Below are 27,833 nucleotides of genomic sequence, written 5' to 3'. Positions count from 1 at the left end.
AAATTGTCTGATTTTATAGCAGATACCAGTATACCATTCCACTTTAAGGCTTTCTTTAATGTTGCAGTGGCTCACACACGAGAAACAAATGCTTTTAAGAGCAACATCTTAACTCAGGTAAAGTTTGAGCTATTTATTATCAGCATATTAAGAGAGGCATGTTGACATTTATAAATAAACACACATTTTTATAGTTTGTACGAAAACAAAATCGAGCACATGAAATCTTTCATTCTGCAATTATAACTGTCAATTTTAAATGTCAATGGCCAAAATCATGGGGTCAAGATTAATGTGATTCCATGAAATGAAACCTTAAGCTTAGTCTCCCACAGACAAGACTGAATTATACTATGTAACAGAAAGTCATATCTACCTTGAGTCTAACATCTTTTTTAAAATGGACATGCTAACTAAATTCTTAAATGCTTATGATTAGTGTACTGTTTTCACATAGCATGACACTCACTGACTCTTAGAAGCTGTTCTTGTACATTAAGCCATTCAGCTTTTCAGTTATCAAGTACATCTATGTGGTGTATTCAGGAATGTGCTGAACGGCAATGCAAGGAAAATGCTGATCCAACCACGGTGCTTTAACTTGCACAAACAAACAAACACACACACACACACACACCTGATGTGTCACAACTGAATCGATTTTGTGAGGTTGCTTTCTAAATAGCTGCATTACTGATAAAAACACATGTAGAATATACACATGGGCCATCACATGTATAGCCAGTAAGTACACTTCTATATGAAACATAAATCTACCTATGTTTTAAACAACAAATGGAAAGGTTCCTGAAACTGTCAACGCGACCAAAAATAGGACTGGGTTATGACATGTTGCCAATACTTTATACTTAGGGAAATAAATAAAACAAGTCAGATCATATTTGACAACGACAATTCTTTCAGAAGTAGACAAGGGACATTTATGAAATCAATATATACACATGGATCCAGCAAAAGAAAAAAAAAAAAAACATATATCAAGGCCATATATTTCACCTTGATATAGTATTGATTTCCTTCATTCTTTGTCTTTTTCTGGGTTTTGCAAAGTAATGGAAGTGTGAACATGATTTTTTGACTAATCATTTAATTCAATCAACTGCTTTAGCAGAAGCAGTGACTCTTATGTGATGGTATAAACCTGATGCCTTCCAAATGGCCAAAAGTTAGTAAGCCGATTGTATTAAGACTAAGTACTACACATATGGAGAGAAATACATTGTGGATATTTAACTAATTGTGTAGGTGTCTACTTATATGAGTATGTGAAGAATGATTAGTTTGGCTGACCTCTGTGTATATATGCATGTGTGTTTGGTGAGGGAGGGGGGGGGGGGGGGGGGGGGGGTGTACACGAGTGAGAATGTCTTCATTTGTAAACTTGTACACACATCAGTTCTGGGTGGTTTATTTTACACTAGCTTCTTGGCCTCAAAGAAACTCTTCAAGTGCCTCATCTGCCAGATGCCTGTGACGATGAGTATGAGAGTCTGGGCGATAGACCACCACAGGACGCGCTGGTTCGTGCTCTCGCTCGTCATGCGGAAACGCTCCTCGCGATACTGAAGAGGAAAACGGAATCGTCGTGTCAAAGACATTTTAGCTTCAGTTTGATGTTACTTATCTATGTTTGAAAGTCAGAAGGATACACAAATCTACACTCTTAACAACTGCATTGTATCCATTGAAGATTATGTTTTCCTATGAATGTTTCAGGATGATTACTCGCTGCTTTTACTGAATCAACTCACCCTCTGATAATTTTGCTCTTTCTGGATCTGCTCAATCTGATCAAGAAGCTGCCTAACTCGTAACTGCAGTTCAGTCAGCTTGTCCTTGGCTGCAATCTCTGGGTAGTTGTTGGTGTGTTCACCCACTTGAATGTCCAAATGAACTCTCTGAGAAGAAAGTATTTTAACAGATTAGCTTAAGCAAACAAAAGGCAAGACATGTCAATGTACACACTTGTTTTCTATGTGACAATATGCATGTGTATCAATATGCCCTTTACCAATTTGCCACCTGCAAACAGAGCCATCTTGGAGGAGTTGGAGTGTAGGCAGATCTGGTGCTCTCCAGGAGTGTGGGAGGTAAAAGTGAACCGACCTTCAGAGCCGTATTGACGAGAGAGGATGATCTTAAAAAGACAAAGGAAGCACAGACATCAGAATTATGTTACAGCTCTTAACAAGAGCAGTCAGTTGACTGCAGATCATACCACTACATTGGACCAGTAAATTGGAGGAAAAAATCCTGCATCTGGATCTGGTCAATCGGACCAGTACTTTTCAAGTTAACTTTGGAAACACACTGACAGAGACAAATGCACAGAAATCGAATAGTAATACTCTTTGCCCTCTACTGACAATTTACCAGTTATATTCTATCCCATTATTTTAGAAGTCTGTGTAAAGGACAGCCCTTCCCATAAGTGACAATGTCAAAAACACCTAGGTGAAATTGATACATGAGAGGCAGGGGTAACCTTTGTTTCTGGATCCTTGATCTCCACATGCATCCCAAGCCCTGGGGTGGAAGGCAGGAATGACCCAGTTTGCTTGTCCCATAATTGTGTCCTGTATTTCCCTATTTGGTAGGAAGAAAAGCCCGTCATATGAACATCTTGAATTCACACAGGTGTAGCAGTGTGTATTACAATCTCGAACTTGCTACCAACGAATGTATTACATAGAGCAACATGATTTCGTTTCTTTTTAGTGCCATTAAGGTATGAATGACTCAGTAAACAGTATGAGGAGAACAGGTTAGACTTGTCCTCTCGCTCACGGACGGTATCCTGGATAGCAGGATACTGGGTGGTGCACGCTGTCCACCATTCACCGACTGCTGCTGATAAGCTAGCTAATAATTTGCCATGGCCTTCATATCAGTCGCAATCATATTCATAGCCGCATCCAGTTAAAACGACGACAGTGCACAAGGCATATGCACAGTACAATGACGATCATACACACAAAGCACCTGGAAATGAGGGTTTAATTTATTAAACCACCTAGCTAGCTAGGATCACATATTAAGTCACCCCAGATCAGATCAGAGTAGCAAGCTAGCTAGCGTTGCAGAGACCGCTAACACCAAGGCGAGAACCTACCTATAACCATGGTTTCATCCGGTATTTCTTCTATAAAACATTTTTTCTCTGTTTCACCAATATGGAAATAAAGAGCGTTGCTTAGTGAAAGCCATGCAAACGCCGCCAAAAAGCCGGTGAAAGACACCACAGGCGTCATTTCACCCTCACTGTAATCATCTGAGCTAAGTGAACAATACTGTTGTGAAAATTGATTCCTAGGACAGTTTCTGAGATCGACGTCATCTTAAAGGAGACGTCGCAGTGTACCGTCACACCGGTGTGTTTGGAATGTTGGAAAATTAACATTCTAAAGAATGTCTGGGTTCATTGAATTCTACATAGAATTTTAGAACGTTGAATTGTTGCGGAATGGAATCTAATTAGCCTGATTACCATCGACTTTCAAAGGCTCTGCAAGATTTTGGTCTGACCAACAGCCTGTAATACGGTTTCTTGTCAGCGCTGGTTGACCCGCCTCCTTTAAGTGCCTCGATTTGCTACTGGTAGATGTCAGAAAGCGGATTGCCGAGTTTAAACCAATAACAACACTGTTTCCTCTGCCTTGAACACGCCTCTACCCAGAGCCGTTGGAGCTGCTCAAAGTTGATTGGTTCTCGACCAAAGGGGGCAGTTCCGCAGATTTCGGGAACTCAGAAATCCTTCTCAATGAGCAGTTGACCAGACCAGCAGCAAAAGCCTGAAGGCGTTGCGTCACTGGGAGGGCGTCCCAGGCTAACCGACCATAGACAGTAAAAGCATAGTACAAATGTGAAGTAGGCTATGACGATAATCCAGTGCAAGAAAAAAAATCTAATTTCTATTGTTGTTTACCTTTTAGTAAATACTTCAATGTTCAACAAATACTAAGGAGAAAGGTTTGTGCATATGAGGCTAACAGCCAAGGCCTAATACTGTTTGGCATATGATTGGTGGCACAGTAGACTCATTCCCAATAGTCAATTTCACCCCTCCACTTCTGTGAGGAGTTAGACAGCCGCATGGCCTGGGGGAATGAAGGACCTCTTCAACCTGTCTGTTGGGCATGACAGTGACGGTAGTCTGCCACTGCTCGTCTGGCTGGTGAATAGGCCTACTTGACATCTGATTGACAACAGCTTGTTCAGGGTCCTTTTCTCTGCCACTGATGTTATAGGACAAGTCAATCACAAGCCCGCTTTCCTCATCGGTTTGCTGCTGACCAGTCTCCAACGTGTATGGGATGGGAGGAGACTGTGGTCAGCAATAGCCTCATGAAACTGCTTCAGTTACAGTAGATTAGATTATTGTCACTGTGCAGAGTACAAGTGCAGAGACAACGGAATGCAGTTCAAGTCTAACCAGAAGTGCACAAAAAGCTGAAAAGTGCAATGTCATACAGTATAGCAGGTGGTACAGTATAAAACAACGTGACAGTGCTGTGCAGACAGTAATAAACAGAATGTGTTATGGCTTACTAATGGTTTACAGTCATCTAAATATTTATATGTGCAGTGTATAAGCAGGAACCTTCTGGGCAGAAGAGATATTGATATGCATTGAATGAACATGTAGGCCTATGGATATGTGCAGTGCATAGCAGTAACATTATAACATTTCCCTGGTCACCTTGTATACTGCTGCTGACATCAGTACACAACATGTCACATGCGCAGTTCTCTGTCAGACTGTTAACACTGGGGTGAATAATAGTGTTGTCAGAGAACTTCTGCATGAGGCATGTTGCAGAGTTTAAAAACTAAGTCAGCAATGTAGCCTACAGGGTGAAGACAGGGATCGCACAGTTTATTGTGGCGGCTGTGATGCAGAAGTGCAGTCCCTCTGAAGTCTTTCTAGACTTCCAGGACGCCAGGGTCCACCCTGCATCAGGTGTGGAGAATAAAAAGACAGAGGCTCATAACTTCACAACTAAACTGAACAACTGTTTTACTATTGTTGTTGTTGTTGTTGTTGTTGTTGTTATTATTATGTTAGCAGCAACCACTGGTAGGCTAAGGCTAGTACTTTCTACGTTAAATTATCTTAAGCGCTCCATAGACGCCAAGTATGCTGAAACCAAGGACTTTTAGTTAGACATAATCAGTCACGCAGGGCAGCTTCCGCTAACGATTGACCCGGAACTGAAAGTGTACCAGCCGTAGTAAGTGCGAAGTCGCCATAGTGTTTATTATTGTCTGGGCAATTTGTCGTTTTTTTTTTCTTGTAAGTTGCGTATAATCACATATTTTTTGAAAGGGTATTGAATTTAAAGTCATGGCGCAATACAAAGGAGCAGCCAGCGAGGCTGGACGAGCCATGCAGCTGATGAAAAAGCGTGAAAGAGAACGAGAACAATTGGAGCAGTTGAAGCAAAAAATTGCAGAGGTATATATTTCTCTTGTAAATATGTGAATTCTGTAGTTTGATCATAATAACAGTTGTTGTAACACGCTTGATCTAACGTGTCAGTTAGCAGATAAGTGGGAGAGATTAGCTGTTGCAGAGAAGAATGATGGGACTACGTGGTTCTGCATGAGATTAACGTCGTCAAGGTTGCTAGCGCCCTCTGGTGTCTTTAGGGAAACATGCATCTTGAATAATAATTTCTGAATGATTTTTCTAAAGGTCCATAAAAACTGAGTCTGAAATAAGGTTTGGTCTTTCTTGTTAGTAGTTTATTAATCTCTGCGCAAAGAGGTCAATCATGATACAGAAACAAAGTCTGTGCACCCAAGAGACAATGAGTTGTTTCTCACACACACATTTATACCTTGCATGGTATCATAATATCATTGCATCATCACATCATCTCTACACACTCACAAGACTTTGTCAGTACAATGAGTTAATTAAGCATCAAGGACATGAAGAACATTTCTTAAGATTATTTTTTTTGGACTTTTTATGCCTTTAATTGGACAGGACATTAGAGAGTATGACAGGAAACGAGCAGGAGAGAGAGTAGGGGTGGGATCCGGAAAGGACCACGGGGCGGGAATCGAACCCGGGTCGCCGGCGTGCGGTGCAGGTGCCCCAGCCAGTCGTGCCACGGCTGGGGCCATGAAGAACATTTCTATCGTCATACAACACATTATTTGCCGTTTCACACCAGTTACTGAAACAGAAGTATCAAATAAGAAGAACTGGGTTAGTTTCCCACCAAAGAATGAAGTCACAAGGCAATAGCAGTATCAATTATAAGAAACATTATGAACTAGGTTAAGCTTTAACAGAAGAGTCTGTTCAAGAGTGTACGATCTTACAGAAACATTAGTATCAAATCAAAGGTTAGAACATCAGAAATGTTCAAAAGGAGGAGTTTAGGCCCATGTAACTGTATGGCTCTTTGGCACGTCAGACCCTTTACATTCACGGAGAGACACATTCTCAACAAAAGGGTTCCAAATATGAACAAAACTCTTTTTTTAACTTAACTTATCGATTAAAACATACTTTTTCTCACCTACTTTCTGCCAAGTGAGGTTAAATGGCTTACACCAACAACCAATGGGTTATATTAACAGCAAATGACATCTGAAGACTTCAAAATTGTAACCAACTCAACAATCGTAACCAAGTCAACTCTGCACTGTTGGCCTTGTTTCACTGCACTAGTGAATAAAACAGTCACTATGTAGGATATTCCAAAATCGAAGAGCAAGTGCTTGACCAAGTGCTTGAACTTTTGATCTGTGACTATAACGTGTATGAATATTTCAGTAAGAAATAGCCAAAACATGGCCTAAAATGTGTTGCAGGGAATGTTTGAGAAAGGCAGCGTAAACAAAGCCTACTTAAACAGGTTTCTTTGATGCAATTAGCCTAAGGACTTGGCTAGCCTGTATTTTTCGTTAAAGTTTATTGTGAAACATAGTACTATTTGTTTGCCTACACTCAAGGAAAACATCGCAATTATATCCTGAGCTATTAAAAGAGTATTTAGCTGATTGTTTATCAGGCAACGTCTATTGCTGGTTCACTTGGTGCATACGGTATACGTTGCAGATCTTGACTGCATGTAGCCCATTTTAAAAATATGTTTAAAGTATGCAGTATGTGTGGCATGGTTCAAGTATAGGCATGCTGACAGTGAAAGTGAGGATGATGGAAATCCTTTAAAACTGTCTAACTGCTGATTGAAAACAAATGCCATGCTCAGAGTTTATTATGAATGAGATATTCGATATGAATCATGCTTTATGATGTTGACAGCGCTGTTACCGTTTATGAACTGGAAATAAAACCGAACACACTGAGTAATCATGTTCCGATGATTGATTTATGTACTTCACTGAGATGTCTGTTAATGTGACTGTGTTGATGCTTTGTTTTCCCCAGGACAATATGGTGAAAGCCAACATTGATAAAAAGTTCTCTGCTCATTATGATGCTGTGGAACAAGAACTCAAATCCAGCACAGTGGGTAAGTTGCTCTGGTCAAACCATGTGTGGATGTAGTCATCAATTTGAATATATGGTTTAGTTAGAGCTTGAATATATTTTCTTTGCCCAAAGGTCTGGTGACGCTTAATGACATGAAGGCAAAACAAGAGGCCTTAGTCAAAGAGAGAGAAAAGCAGCTGGCTAAAAAGGAGCAATCCAAGGAATTGCAACTGTAAGTGCATGTTCCCCCCAGCACATGTTTCCCATATTTTATTTAAAGGTAGGGTAAGCGATATTAAGTGTTTTTTTTTTTTTTTTTTAACACAATCCGCTTGCATTCCATTCTCTGAGTACACAGTGTTATTACACAGCCCTGGATCTCTGAACTAGAAACCAGCAAATAGAAGGCAGTCTGTCCAACAAACAACAACAGAACACTGGGGTTTATTGGGGATACAAGGATACAACACAAACAAGATGTCACCCAGCATCGCTTACCCTACCTTTAATGTCTTGAAATGAAAGAAATTTTGTGATTCGTGTAGTAGAACCACACCCTTGTGTGTAGTTTGCATATCATAATAAAAATAATTATTATTCAACATTTCTTTACGTTCCTTTGAACAAACATGATATTGAAAGTAATTGTTGAACATAATTATGATTGATTGACCGATGGTATTTTGCATCTTGTAATCTCTGTTCCTATTTTGTTTCTGCACCTAAACAAGGAAACTAGAAAAGCAAAAAGAGAAGAAGCGTAAAGAAGAACAAAAGAGAAAAATTGCTAGTCTGTCATTTAACCCTGATGATGGAGAAGATGAGGATGAGGATGATAATGACAATGACGACGACAATGACAATGAGGATATGGAAGAGGAGGAGGACTGTGAGTAAAGGAGTCTTTTTGAAAGTCTGTACCACAGGCTGAATTGAACAAAGATTAGAAGTGCCAGTACCAAACACTAATCGTCAATGCTTTGTGTTAGACTTTCCAGTGAAGAAGAGGAAACTGGGGAAGAATCCAGACGTCGACACCAGCTTTCTACCAGATAGAGATAGGGAGGTGGGTAACCAGGCGTGTTTCCACCTTAGGGGTTAGTGCAAAGCTGGAAGCTTTATATGTTTGTTTCATGTCTCTATGATGCACAGGTATTTTATGTTTGTGCGTGATTGTGTGTGTGTGTGTGTGTGTGTGTGTGTGTGTGGTGTGTGTGTGTGTGTGTGTGTGTGTGTGTGCTCCCATACAGGAAGAAGAGAATCGTCTCAGAGAGGAGCTACGACAGGAATGGGAGGGGAAGCAGGAGAAAATCAAAAGTAAGAAACATCTTCTGTGTTATTGAAAGTTCTGTGACCTGTAACAACCATGCAAGCTGTAACACATCTCTATTAATGTACATTATTCCCTTTTAGATGAGGAAATAGAAATCACCTTCAGCTACTGGGATGGCTCAGGTCACAGAAAGACTGTCAAGGTAAATATTTATTTGTGGTAGATTTCAACAGCCTCACATTTTCAACTCTTTAGATATGGTAATGTGAGTAAATACATATAATGAAAACTGTTTAACAGATGAAATACATTTTAGTATTGTTCTCCAATGAAGGCTCGCCCCTCTTAGTTACAATCGACAATTTCTTAGTGGGATACACTTTCAAGGGGGTATTCAACACAACAACATTGAGTGTAATATGTAAACAACCCAGCATGTACAGGACCATATCAGCATGCTCTCCCAGAACAGGCATAGCTGTATCCACACCCAGTGCTAGCCTTTTGATTCTTTTTTTTTTTTTTTTTTTGTAAGTATATTTTTTTGGCCTTTTTTGCCTTTATTTGTATAGGATAGTGAAGGGTGAGACAGGAAGTAAGTGGGAGAGAGAGATGGGGTGGGACTGGGAAATGACCGCAGGCCGGAATTGAACCTGGGTCCCCGTGGGCACTCGGACCCGTATGTGGTATGAGCGCTGTAGCCTGCTGTGCCACAGCGCTCCCAGCCTTTTGATTCTGAAGTACCGGTACATAGAAAATGTGCACGTACTACACAATGTTTTACAATCTTATAAATCTAACCCACATGGGCTGGCATAATTGCAATTTTGAATACCTGAAGGTAAGAAGGTACGAAGGTTTGAGGGAGCTTTAATGATGTAGGTGGTAACCAATTAATGACTCATACATATAGCAGTGATGGGGCACCTCACACCAAATATAGACACTATTGTTAGATACTGTGCATTGAGATATATATGTTACTCACTGTCTCATTTCTTATCTTATATTAATGCACCATCCATCAGTTATTACTATTAGCGATGTCTTTGATAGGAGTTGAGTTGTGATTCATGCTGAATTTATCTTGTTTATACAGATGAAGAAAGGCAATACTATTCAGAACTTCTTACAAAAGGCACTGGAAATCTTGAGGAAAGATTTCAGTGAGTTAAGGTAAATAACTGCTATTGAGTTGCCATCAAGTGTTGCTCAGATACATCTACCGTAGTCATGCCGCTAATAAAGCACTCCATGAATGAAACACTCCCTGGAAACTCCCTGATTCTTTAGTGACAGTTTGCGTTCAAGTACAGTATGCTGTGTCTTCTTTCTATACCGTGAATACCTATAGACTAGACAGTGGAATGTGGAGTGGAGGTGTGGCAAATGTTGATAATATATGAACCACAGTATCCCCTGAAGCCAAGACACATGAAATAAATGTGTCTGATTGCCTCAGGTCAGCTGGAGTGGAGCAGCTGATGTACATCAAAGAGGATCTGATCATTCCCCATGTGAGTTAGAGTTGCCCTCCCTCTCCTCACATATATACTATCTGTGATTGACATGCACATTAAGTGTTAGGATTCCGTACAACCGACAAATAAATGAATCTTATGTTTTCACAGCACCACAGTTTCTATGACTTCATAGTGACAAAAGCCAGAGGCAAAAGTGGTAAGTAGTTTTAGAAAATTAAAATGTGCATATGGAGGGTCATGTAATTTGGATGTCATTTGTGTGTCTTGAATACTCAGCTACAGCAAACCAACTTTCTATTATTTTTTCCCCCCTCTCAGGACCTCTATTCAGCTTTGATGTCCATGATGACATCCGGTTGATAAACGATGCTACTGTAGAGAAGGATGAGGTAATGTCCTTCTTAGTGTAGCAGTTAAACAGGGCCCACATCCTCTTATTGTAGCAGTACAACAGGGCCCACGTAGTCTGGCTATCACCATGCTAAGCACAATGAATCTTTTAAGATTGAACATTAGTATGGGGAGGCTGCATTTTATTTCTACTGCACGAGAGGTGTGCTCTCTCTGAGGAGGACCAACGATCCGGTGCATCTTTTGGATAAGCTAGTTTGTGATTGGAGCCAAAGGTTCTGGCAGGGAACAGAAGAGATAGATGTGCAGGTTTCCAGCCAGAGCTGCCAGGCGAATTCGCCCGGCAGGTCAGGCAGGGTTCACCAAGCTTAGGGCCCACGTCCTCTTCGTGAATGCTCGTTCCAGGCACATAGTATATCTAAAATATAAACCTGACTGTTAATTTTGTATTTTGAGCGATACTTCATATTAAAGTGTAATTCTGGAGTAAAAACAACCTAGTGTCTATTTATGGTAGTTAACAACTTCAAACTTTTGTTTGATAGCAAAATTACGTCAGTTGGTGATTTGATATGATTGCTCAAAACGTCACCAAATAACGTAATTTTGCTCTCAATCAAACGTTTGAAGTTGTTAACTACCATGAATAGACACTAGGTTATTTTCACTCTGGAGTTACACTTAAATAACCGTAGATTAGATATTAACCAAGAATAATTCACCTATTAAGTACAAATAAGAAATTCTTTAATAAAGACCTAATAAATGTGTAATGACTCTATATATAGACCATATTGAGCACTAATACATACATATTAGTCATGTATTAATGGCTATTTATTAATCATAATTGTATTAATCAGTGTATTAATCTTGTAAGCTTGAACATTAGTCTGGGGAGTCTGCGCTTTATTCTACTGCATGATCAATGGGTATAGTTCAGATGACTCCGATATGCTTGGATAGTCCTTCAACCAATCAGACCAACGATCCGGGTGCGCCTGCCGCCTGGTGGATAAGCCAGATTGAACCCAGCAAACGTGGACAGGAAGCAGAAGAGATAGATGTGCAGGTTTCCAGCCTGAGCTGCAGGGCGAAATCCAAATCGCCTGCAGATCAGGCTTGGTTTACCCAGTTTAGGCCAACATATGTTCGCTAAAATAAAATAAATGTCCATTTTCTTTGGCCTGGCATATAGTCATCCAAGCCAAATGTTTGTCTTCATTTTTGGAACATGATTGGTCATGTTGTGCTCCATTGTGATTAGTCTCATGCAGGTAAAGTGGTCCTGCGGAGCTGGTATGAGAAAAACAAGCACATCTTTCCCGCCAGTCGATGGGAGCCGTACGACCCAGAGAAGAAATGGGATAAATACACGGTAATCAGTTCCTGTTCCATGACCGTTGTACAAATAGCTCAGTGGTATTTTGTTGGCATCATGAAAGATATTCTCCACATAGTAGTACCACATTGGTCCATGCTTCAGGCCATAATATGGGCCTGACGAACAATGCATGTGCCTGCTTGCTGTCATTGGCAGTGGCCCAGGGTTACTCTGTTCAGACATAACCATAACCCTGAAATATGCAATGAGCGCATGGGGAATCGTATATCTCTGTAATGTCGACTTGTAAAGGAACCATATAAAGCCCTTCAGATTTAAATGTGTGTAATAGAAGTATTAGTAAATACTAATAATATTAGTATTTTTATCTAATAAAAGCCCTTGTTTTTTTGTTTGCAGATCCGGTGATAAAGCTCCCTCCAGTATCAACTTTATGTTACATGCATATTTCATATTCACAATATCAGAACATTTTGTTTTTCATCTCCATTGCTCAGAGAAGGGAGACCTTATCTTGGGGGGGACCTTGAATCATTTTAAAAATGTATATAATCGTTAACCAGAGTGCTAGGTTTTTGAGTTCTTATATTAATTGAACTGTATTTAGTTGCAGCTGATGGTGTCAATAAAATAATACAAGCTGTTTATTTGTCTTCTTTTTTCTATCTAAATTATAACTTTGCAAATACTATGCATTTAGTTACTGTTACTGTTTCTATTCTCTCCACATTTTTATGTAGGCCCTATTTCATCTTGTTGAACTGGAAAATTTAGTCAGTATGAGACTGTCAAATCACTGTAAAATAAATGAAGGAATAATTATTATTCTATCCAGTGTGGCGAAAATAGACCTCTGAAGTTCGCCTACAAAATAGCTGAGATTCGGTAGGCTATCTGGCGATTTTTCCAAATAGTCTAGGTCCTGTGTAAGATTTGAATGCGCTTCATTTAGCGGAGAATATCTCAACTGTTCTAGACTAATATGACCCCATTGAACAACATGGGATGTGTGCCAAAATCTCTATTCGGGATGAAAGTCCTGAAAATGACCACAATAGTTGACACTAACTATCACACTATTATTACACTAGAGGTGAATGGGACTTTTTTTCCTTTATAGATATCCTCATAAACTTCTACCAGATCAATGTTTATCTGACCATGTAATATTAGAATTCTGGTTTGATATTTTTAATTGTTTCTATAGATGTTCGGTGTGGATGTGTGTGTGAGGAGGATGTACTGTGTTGTGCTGTATGGAATTATAAATACAACACTGCAAAAAACTGCTTGTCTAATAAAATCAAACTAATCAATTCTCCCTGAAAACAAGCAAAATGATCTGCCAGTGCAATAAGTAAATTTGTCGTAAAACAAGCACAATTATCTGCCAGTGCAGTAAGTCAATTTGTCTTGATAAGACTTAAATAAGTCAAACTCTTCTTAAATTAAGTCAAAATGATCTTATGAGAGAGCACTAGGTAAGTATTTAGCAACTTTCACGGCAATTGGATAAAGAATGGTTGAAAACCTTGCATGTCCGCACGATCATGTACCAATCCCCCGTAACAAGTTTGGGCTTCATACATCAAAGCGTTGCTGAGATATGAGCTCACTTCCTGTATCACAATGCCCTCTACGGATGCCAAATGATGCCAATTTCCTAGTGCGTCCTCTCAACCAGATACCATGGGTGACTCTCAAACTCTCTCCTAGATCCTCGAGGGGCGTTCCCACTGATCTATAACTTACACTGGATAAACTATCCCATTGTTGCCGCCCCATCATTCTTTATCTAGATCAGTAAGGACGAGGATCAAGGAAGGAAGGGAGGCTCTATAAAAGACCTAAATGTCCCTGTGCCAAGTTTGGCCGTCGTACATCAAAGTGTTGCTGAGATATGAGCTCACTTCCTGTATCGCAGCCTGCCCTATGGATGCCAAATAATTCCAATTTCCTAGCACGTCCTCACAATCAGGTACCAAGTCCACATACCAAGTTTGAACTTCGTATATCAAAGCGTTGCTGAGATACGGGCTTACTTCCTGTATCACAGCGCCCCCTATAGAGTCCAAACGATGCCAATTTCCTTGTGCGTCATCACAATCAATTAATGAGTCCCCTTACCAATGTTTGGACTTCATACATCAAAGCGTTGGTGAAATATGAGCTCACTTCCTGTTGGCGGCTTCGCAGTCAATTTTGATTGGCTGTATCGAGTAAACGCTTATGCGTATCGAAACTCTAGCTTTGCTGCTAGACCCCCAAATATCAAACCAGAATTTTTACACTAGGCCTACATGGTCAGATAAACATTGCGATCACCTCAGGCAAGCTGTTGCTTCAAGAGTGTGTATGCATATTTAATCAGATATTGCCTCATTTGCATATTTAAAAAAACAAATTAGACAAAGTGTAATACAAAGTATTTCTCTTAATATGAACAGTTGATCTGGTTGTTTATGAGGATATCTATAAAGGGGGGAAAAAAGCCCCTTTCACCTCCGTCCCGGATGGAGATTTTGCATTTTGGCACACATGCCACGTTGTTCAATGGGGTCATATTAGTCTAGAACAGTTGAGATATTCTCCGCTAAATGAAGCGCATACAAATCTTACACAGGATCTCTACTAAATGGGAAAATAACATGGGGATTTTAAATTATCGCACCTGCTAAACTCTCGCGGGGACATCGAGTCTTCAATTTAATACAGTTTTCCTGACTCTTTTGTCCTGCCTTCTTCTGCATACTGTGATCTCCGGTGCGCGAAGGCGGCAGACTTCGATTTTTGAGACCCCAGAGCTAACTGGCTATAACCTAATGGCAAGTTGCATGGCAAGTTGCATGGAAAGTTAAGTCTGGGATAGCAAAAATTAAAGTCTGCCGCCTTCGCGCACCTTCTCGAAGGCTGAGGACAAAAGTGCGTTGAGGAAAACACCTGCATTTCCGATTTTGTCATCCCCGCGGGAGTTAACAGGTGATAATTCCAAATACCCATGTTAATTTCCCATAGGAAAAATCGTCAGATAAATTATTAATGGATAGCCTATATTATGTATTATGTATTATGTATTATTATTATTATTATACTACATTATAATATTTATATAAATGTTGATAATTGTGCTATTATAATATCAAAATAGCAGTTGATATGGTTGATGCAGTCAAGAAAAAGTGTTATGTTGAGGTAGGCTACCACCAACAACAGATGGTTTTGGTGGTGTTTGTTAAACAGTAAACTCACATGGTCACTCAAAGTTGAGGGCATGGGCAAGTTGCGGATTCCAGCATTGTGGCCTTGAGTAAAGCACTAAACCCCAAGTTATTCGATGGCAGCTTTTTTGTAGGCGAACTTCAGAGGTTTGACTAGATGTCATGTTTAACGAACCAGTCCAACCACAAGTCTTTTCGGTCGAGTAGGCCTACACGTCACTACAAGTAGGTAAATACCTGTGAAGGCAATCTGTAGTGCCTGTTGAGGTAGGATCTGAGAAAAGTTAAAGATTTTGTGGTAGCCTCTATGTAGCCTTCGCGAAAACACCACTAGGGTAGCGTATGCACTTCAATCAGTGAAGTGACCAGTAGCCTATTCATTGTCCAATCCACGCCCGCTGACTTGTTTTTCTACACTTTTTTTCCGCCGCTGCTACTTTGAAGCACACCATTTTCTGCTAAGTGTCAGTGAACTTTCTTGAACGTAGGCTACTGCCCAGAGGCACCACTCCCTGAACTCTCCAGTTGTGGCCCGCGCAACCTTTTTTTCGTGCAAACATGCCCAACACCGGTAAACATCAATGGTCTACGCTGCAGGAGTAACTTGATATTATATGTTTTGAAGCCTTTTCTTGTTCGCCACCTTGGCACTGTGGCAAATCGGAATGTGGCGGAACACACTCACTTTATACGTGTCGTTGCTCCTTCATTCTGGATCACTCCAGGAGCAAATATACCCACAAAACTGCATTCGGAAGGTAAGCCAATATACAACAGAATCTAGCCTATTTAAATTTTACCTGGCTGCAGTTTGAAAGCAGTGACGCAGTTTAAACCCATGTCGTTTAGGCTATATTTATAGTGCTTTAAATAACATGTGGTTAGTTATCATGTTAACAAGCAGACTATTTCGGTCACTGATTCTGGGTTTTCTTGTCAATGGTGACCTGCGCGGATGTCCAAGCTCATAGAGATATATTGTCAATATATATATCTATGGTCCAAGCTAAGCAGAACTCCCATTCCCACGAATTGTGTATAGCCTCAAGCCTAGCTTACAGGAGTTGTTTTTCAGGTGGTCAGGTGGTTGGGTAACAAAAGTGAACCATTAGTTAACCCTAATTACGATTGAAGGTGTGCTGTAATCAAGTCAAGGTCATATAGCCTCATATAGCCTTTTTTATTTTTTATTTTTTTTAACTCTCATTTAGCCTAGGAGATAGAATAGCATATCCGTTAACATTTGTCATACATAATAATATTTGAATTTTAATTATATCTCTTTACTCTCAGGGAAAACTTGAGGGCGAGTATTGCCGTATTACACAGGAGGACGTCAACGCAGTTGTCTCTCCATTTTCCTCTCCATTTGGAGGTTAGTATTTGACAGGTTGCTGACTGAATTCAGAATTTTATTAATTTTCCCTGCTGATCAAAGAGTTCAAACACATTGTATGTTTTATTTTGTAGATAGAGATGATGCGTCTTGGTCTCTCACCAATTATTTTTCTGAAGACACACTCACAATTTTTTGCTTGTTTTTAGAACTCGCAATTTACAATATAAAGTACAGTTCTATGAAGGCAATCAACCCTTTCTGTAATTTATGTCTTCAAGGCACACGTGATTTGAAAATAATTAATAGAAAAATCACACATTTTGGGATCACTTTTTAACTGCTCCTTCGTAATTAATTACAGTATAGTACAATATAAACTTTTACTCACAAATAAAGCTGCAACTGCACCTTTGACACTGTTAGGACACATTCACAGGCGAGTGTGTGTTGCATGGACAAATGTTGCAGCATGGCGATTGGACTTTATTGGTAGCTATCAAAGGAGACAACAGACCTCAGTAGACTATGTTTAAAAACATCAGGTCGAGAAGTCTTTGAAAAAACAGGTCATCATTTAAACCATAATGAATTAAAGTGATTTTTTCAAAGTTGTCTAAATACAGTAGGCTACTGTGTGAAAGTGTTAGGTACCCATTTGATTGGTTGCTTTAGCCATGCTATGGTGACCATATGTTTATTCTTTATAGTCTTTATTAGAATTCAACCAGAAGATAGAGGGAGTATATAGTGCATTTCTGGTTCAGGTTCTAGTCTTTTGCATCCATTCGTTTGTTGTTTTTGCAGTGTTATAATGACCAATCTCGCAAGGGCTACCAGTACCAACTGAAACCAGTTGGTAGGCTACTGGTTCTGGCACAGTGGTATCAGAAGTGTAAAGAAGACGATCGACACTTTGACAGATCGAAGATCTCATTGAAAAGTTACGGATGAAAGAGCATGGCTTACCTCAAGTGGAAAATGTGTGGCCAAAAGTTTCTATTCGAAAAACCTTGATGAGGTTAGCTGACACTGCACTACCACCTGGGAAGTGGGAACACAATGAAGATGGTCACTGGAGACGTATAGTTCTTTTCAGGTGGCTCTTCCACTTTGCACCCTGCCAAAATTCTCTTGACACCACAGCGTCAGTTTTAGGGTATAAGCCACGGTCAAGTCAGCAGGTGATCTCAAGACCACCGTCGTAGCTATATCTACCAGCAGCTTCTGGCAGGCCAGGCATGTCCATGAGAGTCCATCAAGAGCTACCCCTTTGTCATTAAAGCACTGCTAAAACAAGAAATCCAATGGTAGCTTTAAACTGAAATTGGACTGGTATCACAGCAAAAAATACATTTTATGTGTATTTAAATGGTTTAATGTGTACATATTTCCTGTGTTTTCTCATCGTATTATAATTAGTAAGAAATAAACAATATGGTCCTTATAGCATTGCTGAAGCAAAACATGTAATGTGCCTGAAACTTTTGCACAGTACCATACCATAGCTTCACCATTTTCACAAATATGTTTTGGGGAAATGGCATGTGTAGGAAAGTGCCACAAGGCAGCAGGTATGTGGCATTTTTCACCAACAACAGTACAGTACAGTTTTTCTACTTTTCTCCTAATTATTCCACCTTTCTCTCTGGCCAGCTTGTGTTCCTTGGCCATGTAATTTTTTTCTAGGAGAAACTCCAGACTGTCAGCATTATGTTCAGGGTCCACAAAATGTGGTCGTTGAGTTCCTGTCCAATCCTGACCCCAAACATGAGACAGCTATTATATCATGGAGCCCCAGTAAATACGGTAATTCCAGAGGATATTATATATTATTATATATATATATATATATATATATATATATATATTCCAGAGGAATGCACATGTTTTTTTCTGTTTTGAATGGAGTAATGTAGATTCGAATTAGATTCTTATGTGAAAGCACTATTAGATCTAGATTGGTACAGATGATAAACAGTGCTCCCAGTATATAGTTCATAGTCTGTTTGGCAGCGCAAATAATTTATTGTACTGTATATATACTGTATATATACTGTATATATACAGTGCCTATAGAAAGTCATCATACCCTTTTGAAATAGTTACTTTTTCTGTCTTACAGCCTGAAATCAAAACCCATTTTAAAAAAAAATCTTTTCCAGTTTTATTTACAAATGTAGCTGTACAACATCAAAATAATGAAAAAAAAGTCAACAGTTCTGAAAATTAATAAAAAATGTAAAACTAGAATAACAGGGTTGGAAAAGTCATCATACCCCTGACTTAATACTTTGTCAAGCTTCCTTTTGCTTTCATTACAGCCATCAATCTGTTTGGATATGTCTCTATTATAGCTTTGCACACCTAGACAGGGGAATATTTGCAATTTTCCCTGCAGAATTGTTAAAATTTAGTCAAATTCTGTAGGGAATGGCGATGGACTGCTCTCTTCAAGTCAATCCACATATTTTCTCTAGGATTTAAGTCAGGGCTCTGACTTTGCCACTCAAGGATATTCACCATCCTATCCTTAAGCCACTGCTTTGTTCTTTTGGCAGTATGTTTAGGATTTTTGTCGTGTTGGAAGGCGAATGACCTCCCCATCCTCAGCTGTTTAGGAGAGGGACGCAGGTTTTCCTCAAGAATTTTGGTGTACTTGGCAGCATCCATTTTCCCTTCTATCCTGACCAATTGCCCAGTCCCCGCTGAAGAGAAACATCCCCAAAACATAATGTTGCCCCCACCATGCTTCAAAGTAGGTATGGTGTGTTTTGGGTGTGTTTGGGTGTGTATACTGTGTTTGGTTAGCGCCTGGAGCTCAGTCCAAAAACTTCAATCTTAGTCTCCAAAAAGTTCGATCTTAGTCTCATCTGACCATATAAGCTTTTTCCACATGGTAGCAGAATATTCCAGATGTGTTTTTGCACTGAACTCCAAGCGCAATGTTTGGCGAAAACCAACACAGTACACCACCCAAAACACACCATACCTAGTGTGAAGCATGGTGGGGGCAACATTATGTTGTGGGGATGTTTCTTTTCAGCGGGAAGTGGGCAATTGGTCAGGATAGAAGGGAAAATGGATGCTGCCAAGTACACCCACATTCTTAATGAAAACCCGCGTCCCTCTCCTAGACAGCTGAGGATGGGGAGGTCATTCGCCTTCCAACACAACAATAATCCTAAACATACTGCCAAAAGAACAAAGCAGTGGCTTAAGGATAGGATGGTGAATATCCTTGAGTGGCAAAGTCAGAGCCCTGACTTAAATCCTAGAGAAAATATGTGGATTGACTTGAAGAGAGCAGTCCATCGCCATTCCCTACAGAATTTGACTAAATTTTAACATTTCTGTACGGAAAATTGGGCAAATATTCCCCTATCTAGGTGTGCAAAGCTATAATAGAGACATATCCAAACAGATTGATGGCTGTAATGAAAGCAAAAGGAAGCTTTACAAAGTATTAAGTCAGGGGTATGATGACTTTTCCAACCCTGTTATTCTAGTTTTTCATTTTTTATTAATTTTCAGAACTGTTTACTTTTTTTTCATTATTTTGATGTTGTACAGCTAAATTTGTTAATAAAACTGGAAAAGATTTTTTTTAAAATGGGTTTTGATTTCAGGCTGTAAGACAAAAAAAAGTAACTATTTCAAAAGGGTATGATGACTTTCTATAGGCACTGTACTTTGTGGATTTAGTAAAAAGGAAAACATGATATGATGAATGATTTAAGGATGCTAATAGTTTCTCATGAAGGTTTAATTTATGTTTTTACTGTGTGTTTTGTGGTTCAGGAATTGAGTTCTTACGAGGATTTCAGGTTTCTCTACATGCCTTGGGTGGGGCTCAGGTGGCATGTCAGCTTTTCCTGCTGCAACAAAACCAGTCCTTAACACCATCCCATACCCAAAGGGTACAAGTACAGCTATTCTGTTAGTCTTTTTCCTGGTATGTCATTTGATTTTTCAATTAACACAAGTTTTTTTTTTCTTAACAGGTTTATTACTCCGACCCCTTCCCCATGTTGACTCTTGACACTCAGTATGCAGTGACCGTAATGGCATTGCCAGTGCCTGAGAAGTGGGACGAATTTTACCAGAAGAGTCAGTTCAGCACACGCAGTAAGTCTGAGCTAGTGACCCAAAGTCTATAACTTTCCCCTTTTCACAAGGGGTTACTTACAATCAGCTACACCAGTCACTCATAAATCATGGTCTGGCAAAAGAAAATGTGGGAAAAATTACAGGCAAGTGACCGTAATGACAATTCTTTTTTTCTCTGTAATTTTACAGCTTGCCCTGAGAAAAATGGACTCGCAAAATGCAAAAAAGGTGAGCTCATTAGTAATATAATCACATTCACAATTTACATTCACAACAGAATCATTTAATAAGTAATGTGGTATATTATAATGTTATCATACATACATACCCATTGTGTATGTCATACTAGCTTATTTTACACAAATCTACAGTATTGGTAGCAGTGGATGAGTGGTATTGTATTGAGACAGATTCAGTGTTTGACCCACTGTTTACTTTGTTTCCACAGACTGGTATCCAACATGCATCATTATCGAGCAAAATGGTCATGACGTCAACGTAACCTTCAACCTTGCACCCCCAAATCTACAGTTGAATCAATATTTTTCATCTTGCTATGGTGGGGGTCAAAGAACATACACAACATTGGAACCAGTAAGTAGGTTTTGCTTCAAATTAAAACAATGTGTAGTTTAGGTCCCTGTTGGAAGTATGACACTGTTGTTTTTCAGGACCTCAAAAAGAACCACACGCATTTCACATACCGATTGCCCCAATTGCCATACTCTGCAGTAAATTACACTTGTGAGGTGAGCCAAATTAATAATGATATATTATGTATTATGTATTATTATTATTATTCATTATACATTAATAATATTGATAGACATGTTGATATAATTGTGCTATTATTCTGTTCTTTGCCAAATATCAAAACAGATAGCAGTTGATATAGTTGATGCAGTCAAGAAAAAGTTTTATGTTGAGATACCGCCAACAACAGATGGTAAGTTTTGATGTGGCTTAACCTTTATAGTAGCTTAAGTGGTGTTTGTTAAACAGTAGACTCACGTGGACACTCAAAGTTGAGAGCATGGGCAAGTGCATGGGAGGTGGTAGTGTAGGGCGGGGATCACATTAGCCAGCGGCAAGCGTAACGCAACGCTCAGACCATAATAATAAATCTAAACATTCTATCTCGTTCCTAAGTTCAATCTTTGTTGCTACATCCTTAGACGAATCTGATTGGTTAAAATACCTAAACATTCCAAAGCTGATTGTGACGAGCCGAGCGTTGCGCTTCAAAGTTGAACCAAGTTCAACTCACAGTTTGCTCAACGCTAGCGTTACGCCAGCGTTGTCACCGCTCCGCTGCTGAACCATAGAGAACAATAGGAAACCTGCCGCTTGCCGCTGGCTAGTGTGATCCCCGCCTTATAGTAAGTGGTGTTTGTTAAACAGTAGACTCACATGGTCACTCAAAGTTGAGGGCATGGGCAAGTGCATAGGAGGTGGTAGTGTAGTGGTTGTTAAGGAGCTGGGCTCGCGTGCAATAGCAAGTTGTGGGTTCAACTCCCGGATTCCAGCGTTGTGGCCTTGAGTAAAGCACTAAACCCCAAGTTATTCAGGGGACATTGTAATCCCTAATGATATAGTTGACATATGTAAGTGACTTTGGACTATACTACAGTATAGTGTCTGCTAAATGAAGACAATGTAAATCCATATCAGTGCTAGGAACTGAAAGCAGAGCTGTAATAGTACAAACCCCCAATATAAATGGAAATGTCGCAATTTGTGTAATATTGAGTTCATTATGTCCTCTGTCATTCCATAGTTGGATCTCCAGATGTGTTACATCCAGAGATCAACCCCCTCACGTCCCTGATTCCTCTTGGCATCCTCCTGGCCATTACTCTGGCTACCCTCCTTGCAGTTATGTGCAAGAGAAAACGGGACAAGCTAACCCAGAAGTGTGCACCTCCAGGTGAGGAGTGTGTCTGTGTGTGGAGTGGTGGTGGATAGATTTGTGTGGTAACACTTGACACTAGCTTAAAAGTAAACACATTCTAAAGCACTTTCATATGTTGACAGATTCAGACATGTACTGTACTTTCTGACATGTACTGTACTGTAAGTTCTGTACTTTCTGTAATTTGCAAGCTGATAATTGTATTATTTCAATACATATATTTTTAAATCACCCTTGATTTGTTTCATGTTTCAGTGAACGCTTCTCCAGACATTTATCAGCAATTCCTTGTCAAGCCGGAGGAACCGTGTGTGGCTGTGACCACTCCAGTCCAGAACTCCATCCCCCCCAGCCTGCTCATAGTCTATTCAAGCGCTGATGGTCCTGCTCACGTTCGGGTTGTCCTGCTTCTTGCGGCTTTCCTACAGAAGCATATGGCAATTAAGGTAGGGCTAGAGAAATACCGCCTTAAGTACTATCTGTTGATTATTTAGTGCTGGAATTTGACATCTCCTCTCTGGGCAGGTTTTTCTGGATCTGTGGGAGTCTCTCAGTCTGATGGAGGAGGGTGTTCTGGGATGGTACTGCAAGAAGATGGCAGAGAGTGACTATGTGCTGGTCATCTGCTCCCCGGGCCTCCATCTGAGACCACAGGAGAACAAAGAAGACCCTCCAGATCAAAACATGTCCTCAGCCATCGTGGCTATGATCGGTGAAGAGCTCTGCCGTACAAAAGCCAAGGGCCAGGACCTGTCCAGATACATGACCGCGATGTTTGACTACTCTAAGGAGACGGACGTGCCAGTGGTTTTTAGCCTGGCCTCCCACTACAGTCTCACCACGGACTTGCCCCTGCTCTTCTCCCACCTCCACGGGATGGCCCTGCAGCAGCCTGGGACCTGCCTGCAGGTAGAGCACATCTCTGAGGACTACTCCAGACTGCCTGCTGGGGAAGCACTACAGAGAGCCATCCTGGAGGCTAAGTCTGAGCTCCGTGAACAACATGAATGTGAAGATGAGAAAGGAGGACCCACTATTACTACTACCACACAAGGATTCATTTCATGATTTTGAATGTGTCTACAGTTAGGCTCATACGTTTTTGAACCCATGCTAAAGTTGGATAAAAATAGGAATATAAACTCGTCTTTTGGAAATTGTTCTTAATGCTTTAGAATGAAAAAATGAGGAAATCTTTAAGGACACCACTTTTTTTTTTTTTTAAAAAAAAGGGTAGTTATTTCATGGATCCAGGACACTATGCTTCCTTATAAAGTTCCCTTGGCCTTAGGAATTAAAATAGCCCCACATCATCACATATATATAAAACTAGAAAAGCACTCCTCTGCCTGATTGTTCTTCCTAGGTTGTCATACATTTGAACCTTAACTATTCAGATCGCCACCATGTGGCCATACCATGCCATTACACCACTAAGCGAAATACATAAACGCCTCCGGAATCCCGACAGTGATACGGATCACTCCTAAAATTTGATTGTTTCTTCCTTGGGTCATTTCTGACCTTTCCTAAAAATGTCATCCATCCATTACTTTTTGAGTTATCTTGCTAACAAACAGACAGACAAACAGACAGATAAACAAACAGACAGATGCCGGTCCCCGATGAAAACATAACCTCCTTGGCGGAGGTAATAATAATATAGGGGTGTGAATACTTATGACCCTATTTTAAGGAAGACCATTTATTTATTTACAATGCATTATTCATTCACAAAGTAAATTGGTGTCCTTAAAGGTTGGATATTGCCCTCGTTTTTTTTACTTAAGGCATTAAGATCAATTTCCAAAGGATACTTTTATATTCCTCTTTTTAGTCAACTAGCATGGGTTCAAAAACATATGAGCTTAACTGTAAGTGGACTCAGCGATGCAGCACTAAAGGCAAGGTGGTCAAATATATGGCTCGGGGGCCAGGTCCAGCCCACCAGCAGGAACAGATATTCAACTGTGTGATAAGAGTTATCTTTATGAAATGGCAAAGCAAATAAGTCTAGTACAAGAACAATCCTCAGGAAGGAAAATCATCATCATCAACCGTTTTTTATTCAGGGAGAAATTGACTGGCATGAAGCTCTTTTACAGCAATGCCCTTAGTTTACAAAACACACAACAATAACAATAATCAAAATAACAAAAAAAGAACAAAAGAAAACAAAAATATACAAATATTTTTATATTATAATAAAAAAAATAGTAAGAAAAGAAGTACTCTCCATGCTGGTGAAAAATATGAAAGACTGACAGAGGATAGGGTATTTCAAGAAAGAAAGAGCAGAAACAGCAGCAACAGCAGGCTTCTTTGCTCATAAGTGGATGTGAAAGATAAAGGAGTGTATTATCAATCAACAGTCTGATGCAGGAAAGTTATAATGACCTTGACAATGGCGGCCCTCACACCAGCCAACCCCCAGTTAACCAGCCAAATGACCTGACTCGCAACAACAGAGTTGACCACAAATATGTTGCTGGTCCAGTACACTAGTATAGCCCATGATCTTGCTGCTTGAACAAGCATGTTATTTAATAAGTACAACACCTCATGTTTTTTCTCCTTTGCACTTTTAATGTAACACTGTAGTGGATTTTTGAAATGCCTTACAGGTTAAAACACTGAACACTGCCACTATAAAGCTAGACATCACAGTTTCTGTGATGGCCGCCATGTATTGAACCTCAATAGCTGTTTTGATAGGCTTTGTGAAAGACTTGACTCAGTAAATTATAAAATGTAATTTGTATATGAATTGTATAAAAGTTAACTTTTTGTGGCAGGTATATTGCGGTTATTCCACAGGCTAATGTTCTCTTAATTGAACCAAGTCTTCTTATACTACAAAATAAGCTTACTCTTGAGTGTGGTCAATTTTTTTTAATGATTGGACTGATTATGATTAACATTCTATTGATATTTTAAATGTTGTAAATTAGACTTTCCAAAATCAGATATGTGTATGTTGACAATTAACATTATTTGTGAAGTTTGTGAAAAAATGCTCAGTCTTGTCTGCATGTATGCCATTTATACATCAACTGTGAATAAAAGGACACGATCCATATAGCTGCTCTCAAAGTGCCTAGAAGTGACACCGTGCTTTCCCCCTGGAAAACAGAATAGGCCTCTTAAAGGGATATTCCGCCATTTTTGGAAATACGCTCATTTTCCACCTCCCCTCGAGCAAAACAATCGATATTTACCTTGTTCCCGTTCGTCCAGCCATTCTGTGAGTCTGGCGATACAACTTTTAGCTTCAGCCTAGCATAGATCATTGAATTGGATTAGACCATTAGCTTCTTGCCTGCTACCTTCATGTTTAAAAGTGACTAAGATTTCTGGTAATTTTCCCATTTAAAACGTGTCTCCTCTCAAGTTAGAAAGTGCAATAAGACCAACTGAAAATGAAACCTGGCGTTTTTCTAGGCTGATTTGACATGGAACTACACTCTCATCTGGCGTAATAATCCAGGCAACTTGCAAACGTACCATAGGCGCAGTGATATCGTACGCAGCATCTGAAAATAGTCCCCATAGACAACAAGCAGTAGTAGTGCCAGTAGCTGCAAGTTGCCTTGATTATTACGCCAGATGAGAGTGTAGTTCCATGTCAAATCAGCCTAGAAAAACGCCAGGTTTCATTTTCAGTTGGTCTTATTGCACTTTCTAACTTGAGAGGAGACACGTTTTAAATGGGAAAATGACCAGAAATCTTAGTCACTTTTAAACATGAAGCTAGCTGGCGAGAAGCTAATGGTCTAATCCGATTCAATGATCTATGCTAGGCTGAAGCTAAAAGTTGCATCGCCAGACTCACAGAATGGCTGGATGAACGGGAACAAGGTAAATATCGATTGTTTTGCTCGAGGGAAGGTGGAAAATGAGCGTATTTCCACAAATGGCGGAATATCCCTTTAAAGGGAAAACATTATGGCTCACTCATTTCCCTTTTGACTTAAGGTGCCTCTCATGCAGCGTTTATACGTCCTCCCTCGCTCCTCGGGCCTCGATCCTCACTGATCTACATAAAGAAAGATAGAGGAAGGGATAGACTATCCCATTTTTGCTGCCCCATCATTCTTTATGTAGATCAGTGAGGATCGAGGCCCGAGGAACGGAGGACGTATAAACACTGCATGAGAGGCACCTATAGTGTTTTATTTGTTTGGGCTGTATGTGGTTGTCTTATACCTCAAGGCAGTAGCCTAGGTAGTCTTAAAATGCTATTTAGGCTGGTTAAGTCATCAACAATATTATTTCTGTCAGATGTGGTTTATGGTATACCCAACACCATTTGTCACTGGTCTATGAGCCCAACAGTCCACTCACCAAGTTCATGATTTTGCTTTGTGAATAGGCTATACAGTTTTGTTTGGAAATTCAATTGTGGGATCTGTGTGTAGTCAGGGAATAAAATGTTATGTTGCAATATCTGTGTTAGAAAAAAGAAATTAGAATATTTGCGTTCACATTGTTAAATAAAATGAATTGAAAATATATCAGAAATTATGACAAAACATAAATGTTACTGACACAAGATTCCACACAGCTTCATGGTTATATAGGTCCTTACTCCGCTTTAACCCTGGCCTATATCTGCTTGTGTTGTAAGATTTAGAATGCTGCAGCACGCCTAGTCTTCAATCAGCTAAAGAGGACATCCTCACTTTCCACTGGCTCCAGAATTGATTTTTAAATCTCTCAGTTTGGCCTACCTGTAGAATAGGACACTGATTAGATCTGCTCCCTGCTATCTTAATTCAATGATCAGTGCTACAGCCAACTGCCCACTGCGGTCCTCTGATGAGCATTTGTTATGTCGACCAGCCATGGTCAATTCAAGACCATTCCTGTGATAGGTCTTAGGGGTCTATATCTGTTTAACATTATTAAGGACTTGGGCTATGGGTTGTAGGCCTAGGCCTATATTAAAGTAGGCTATTGCTTATTTTCTTTAGGCTATTGATTGAGTTGACATTGTTGTTTATCATTTCTGTCGTCCTAATGTAGTCTTACCAAGTTTTTAAATTGTTCATGTTCATTAAACTGGCCAAATACCCACAAGATAACGCCCTTCACAGAAACGTTCAAACCTGGAGAGTTGCAAGTTGAGCTAATTATAATGATAAATAAAGATGTTAACTATATTGCAATAATATTGATGAAACTATACAGCTAACAATAAAACTTTTGCAGGTTGATCATCATTTTTTAAAAGAAGGTGGTCACATTTTTCGTGGACCAAAGGACCATCCGTGTATTCAAAGTGCCCGCCCATCATCAGACGCGCTTGACGCTGCTCACTGGGATCTTTT

At 39.8% G+C, this 27,833-nt stretch overlaps 3 protein-coding genes across 3 annotated transcripts; 2 read left to right on the top strand and 1 right to left on the bottom strand.

Moving 5' to 3' along the window:
• Positions 1-113: 113 nt before the first annotated feature.
• tmed4 (transmembrane p24 trafficking protein 4) lies at positions 114-3,333 on the bottom strand. The gene is made up of 5 exons (XM_062541155.1): positions 3,134-3,333; positions 2,507-2,607; positions 2,033-2,158; positions 1,773-1,919; positions 114-1,583 (listed from the first exon to the last, which is right to left on the bottom strand). The coding sequence occupies exons 1-5, from the start codon at positions 3,270-3,272 to the stop codon at positions 1,434-1,436; spliced, it is 663 nt and encodes a 220-aa protein (XP_062397139.1). The 5' UTR covers positions 3,273-3,333; the 3' UTR covers positions 114-1,433.
• Positions 3,334-5,232: 1,899 nt separating this feature from the next.
• On the top strand, positions 5,233-12,572 carry fam50a (family with sequence similarity 50 member A). Its single transcript, XM_062541153.1, has 13 exons — positions 5,233-5,476; positions 7,430-7,514; positions 7,607-7,706; positions 8,206-8,363; positions 8,464-8,540; positions 8,725-8,791; positions 8,888-8,949; positions 9,847-9,923; positions 10,210-10,264; positions 10,379-10,427; positions 10,550-10,620; positions 11,850-11,960; positions 12,327-12,572. The coding sequence occupies exons 1-13, from the start codon at positions 5,366-5,368 to the stop codon at positions 12,333-12,335; spliced, it is 1,032 nt and encodes a 343-aa protein (XP_062397137.1). The 5' UTR covers positions 5,233-5,365; the 3' UTR covers positions 12,336-12,572.
• A 2,029-nt stretch (positions 12,573-14,601) lies between these two features.
• si:ch211-207e14.4 (interleukin-17 receptor D) lies at positions 14,602-25,584 on the top strand. Its single transcript, XM_062541151.1, has 13 exons — positions 14,602-14,906; positions 15,771-15,903; positions 16,439-16,520; positions 18,138-18,290; positions 20,283-20,401; positions 20,486-20,609; positions 20,781-20,819; positions 21,040-21,185; positions 21,263-21,340; positions 21,471-21,537; positions 22,369-22,518; positions 22,759-22,949; positions 23,029-25,584. Exons 2-13 carry the CDS (start codon positions 15,811-15,813, stop codon positions 23,569-23,571), a joined length of 1,785 nt encoding a protein of 594 aa, XP_062397135.1. The 5' UTR covers positions 14,602-14,906; positions 15,771-15,810; the 3' UTR covers positions 23,572-25,584.
• Positions 25,585-27,833: the final 2,249 nt, after the last annotated feature.

The sequence above is a fragment of the Sardina pilchardus genome, chromosome 7, assembly GCF_963854185.1.
Source record: "Sardina pilchardus chromosome 7, fSarPil1.1, whole genome shotgun sequence".
Taxonomy (NCBI): domain Eukaryota; kingdom Metazoa; phylum Chordata; class Actinopteri; order Clupeiformes; family Clupeidae; genus Sardina; species Sardina pilchardus.
This window is presented reverse-complemented; position numbering and strand designations above follow the sequence as displayed.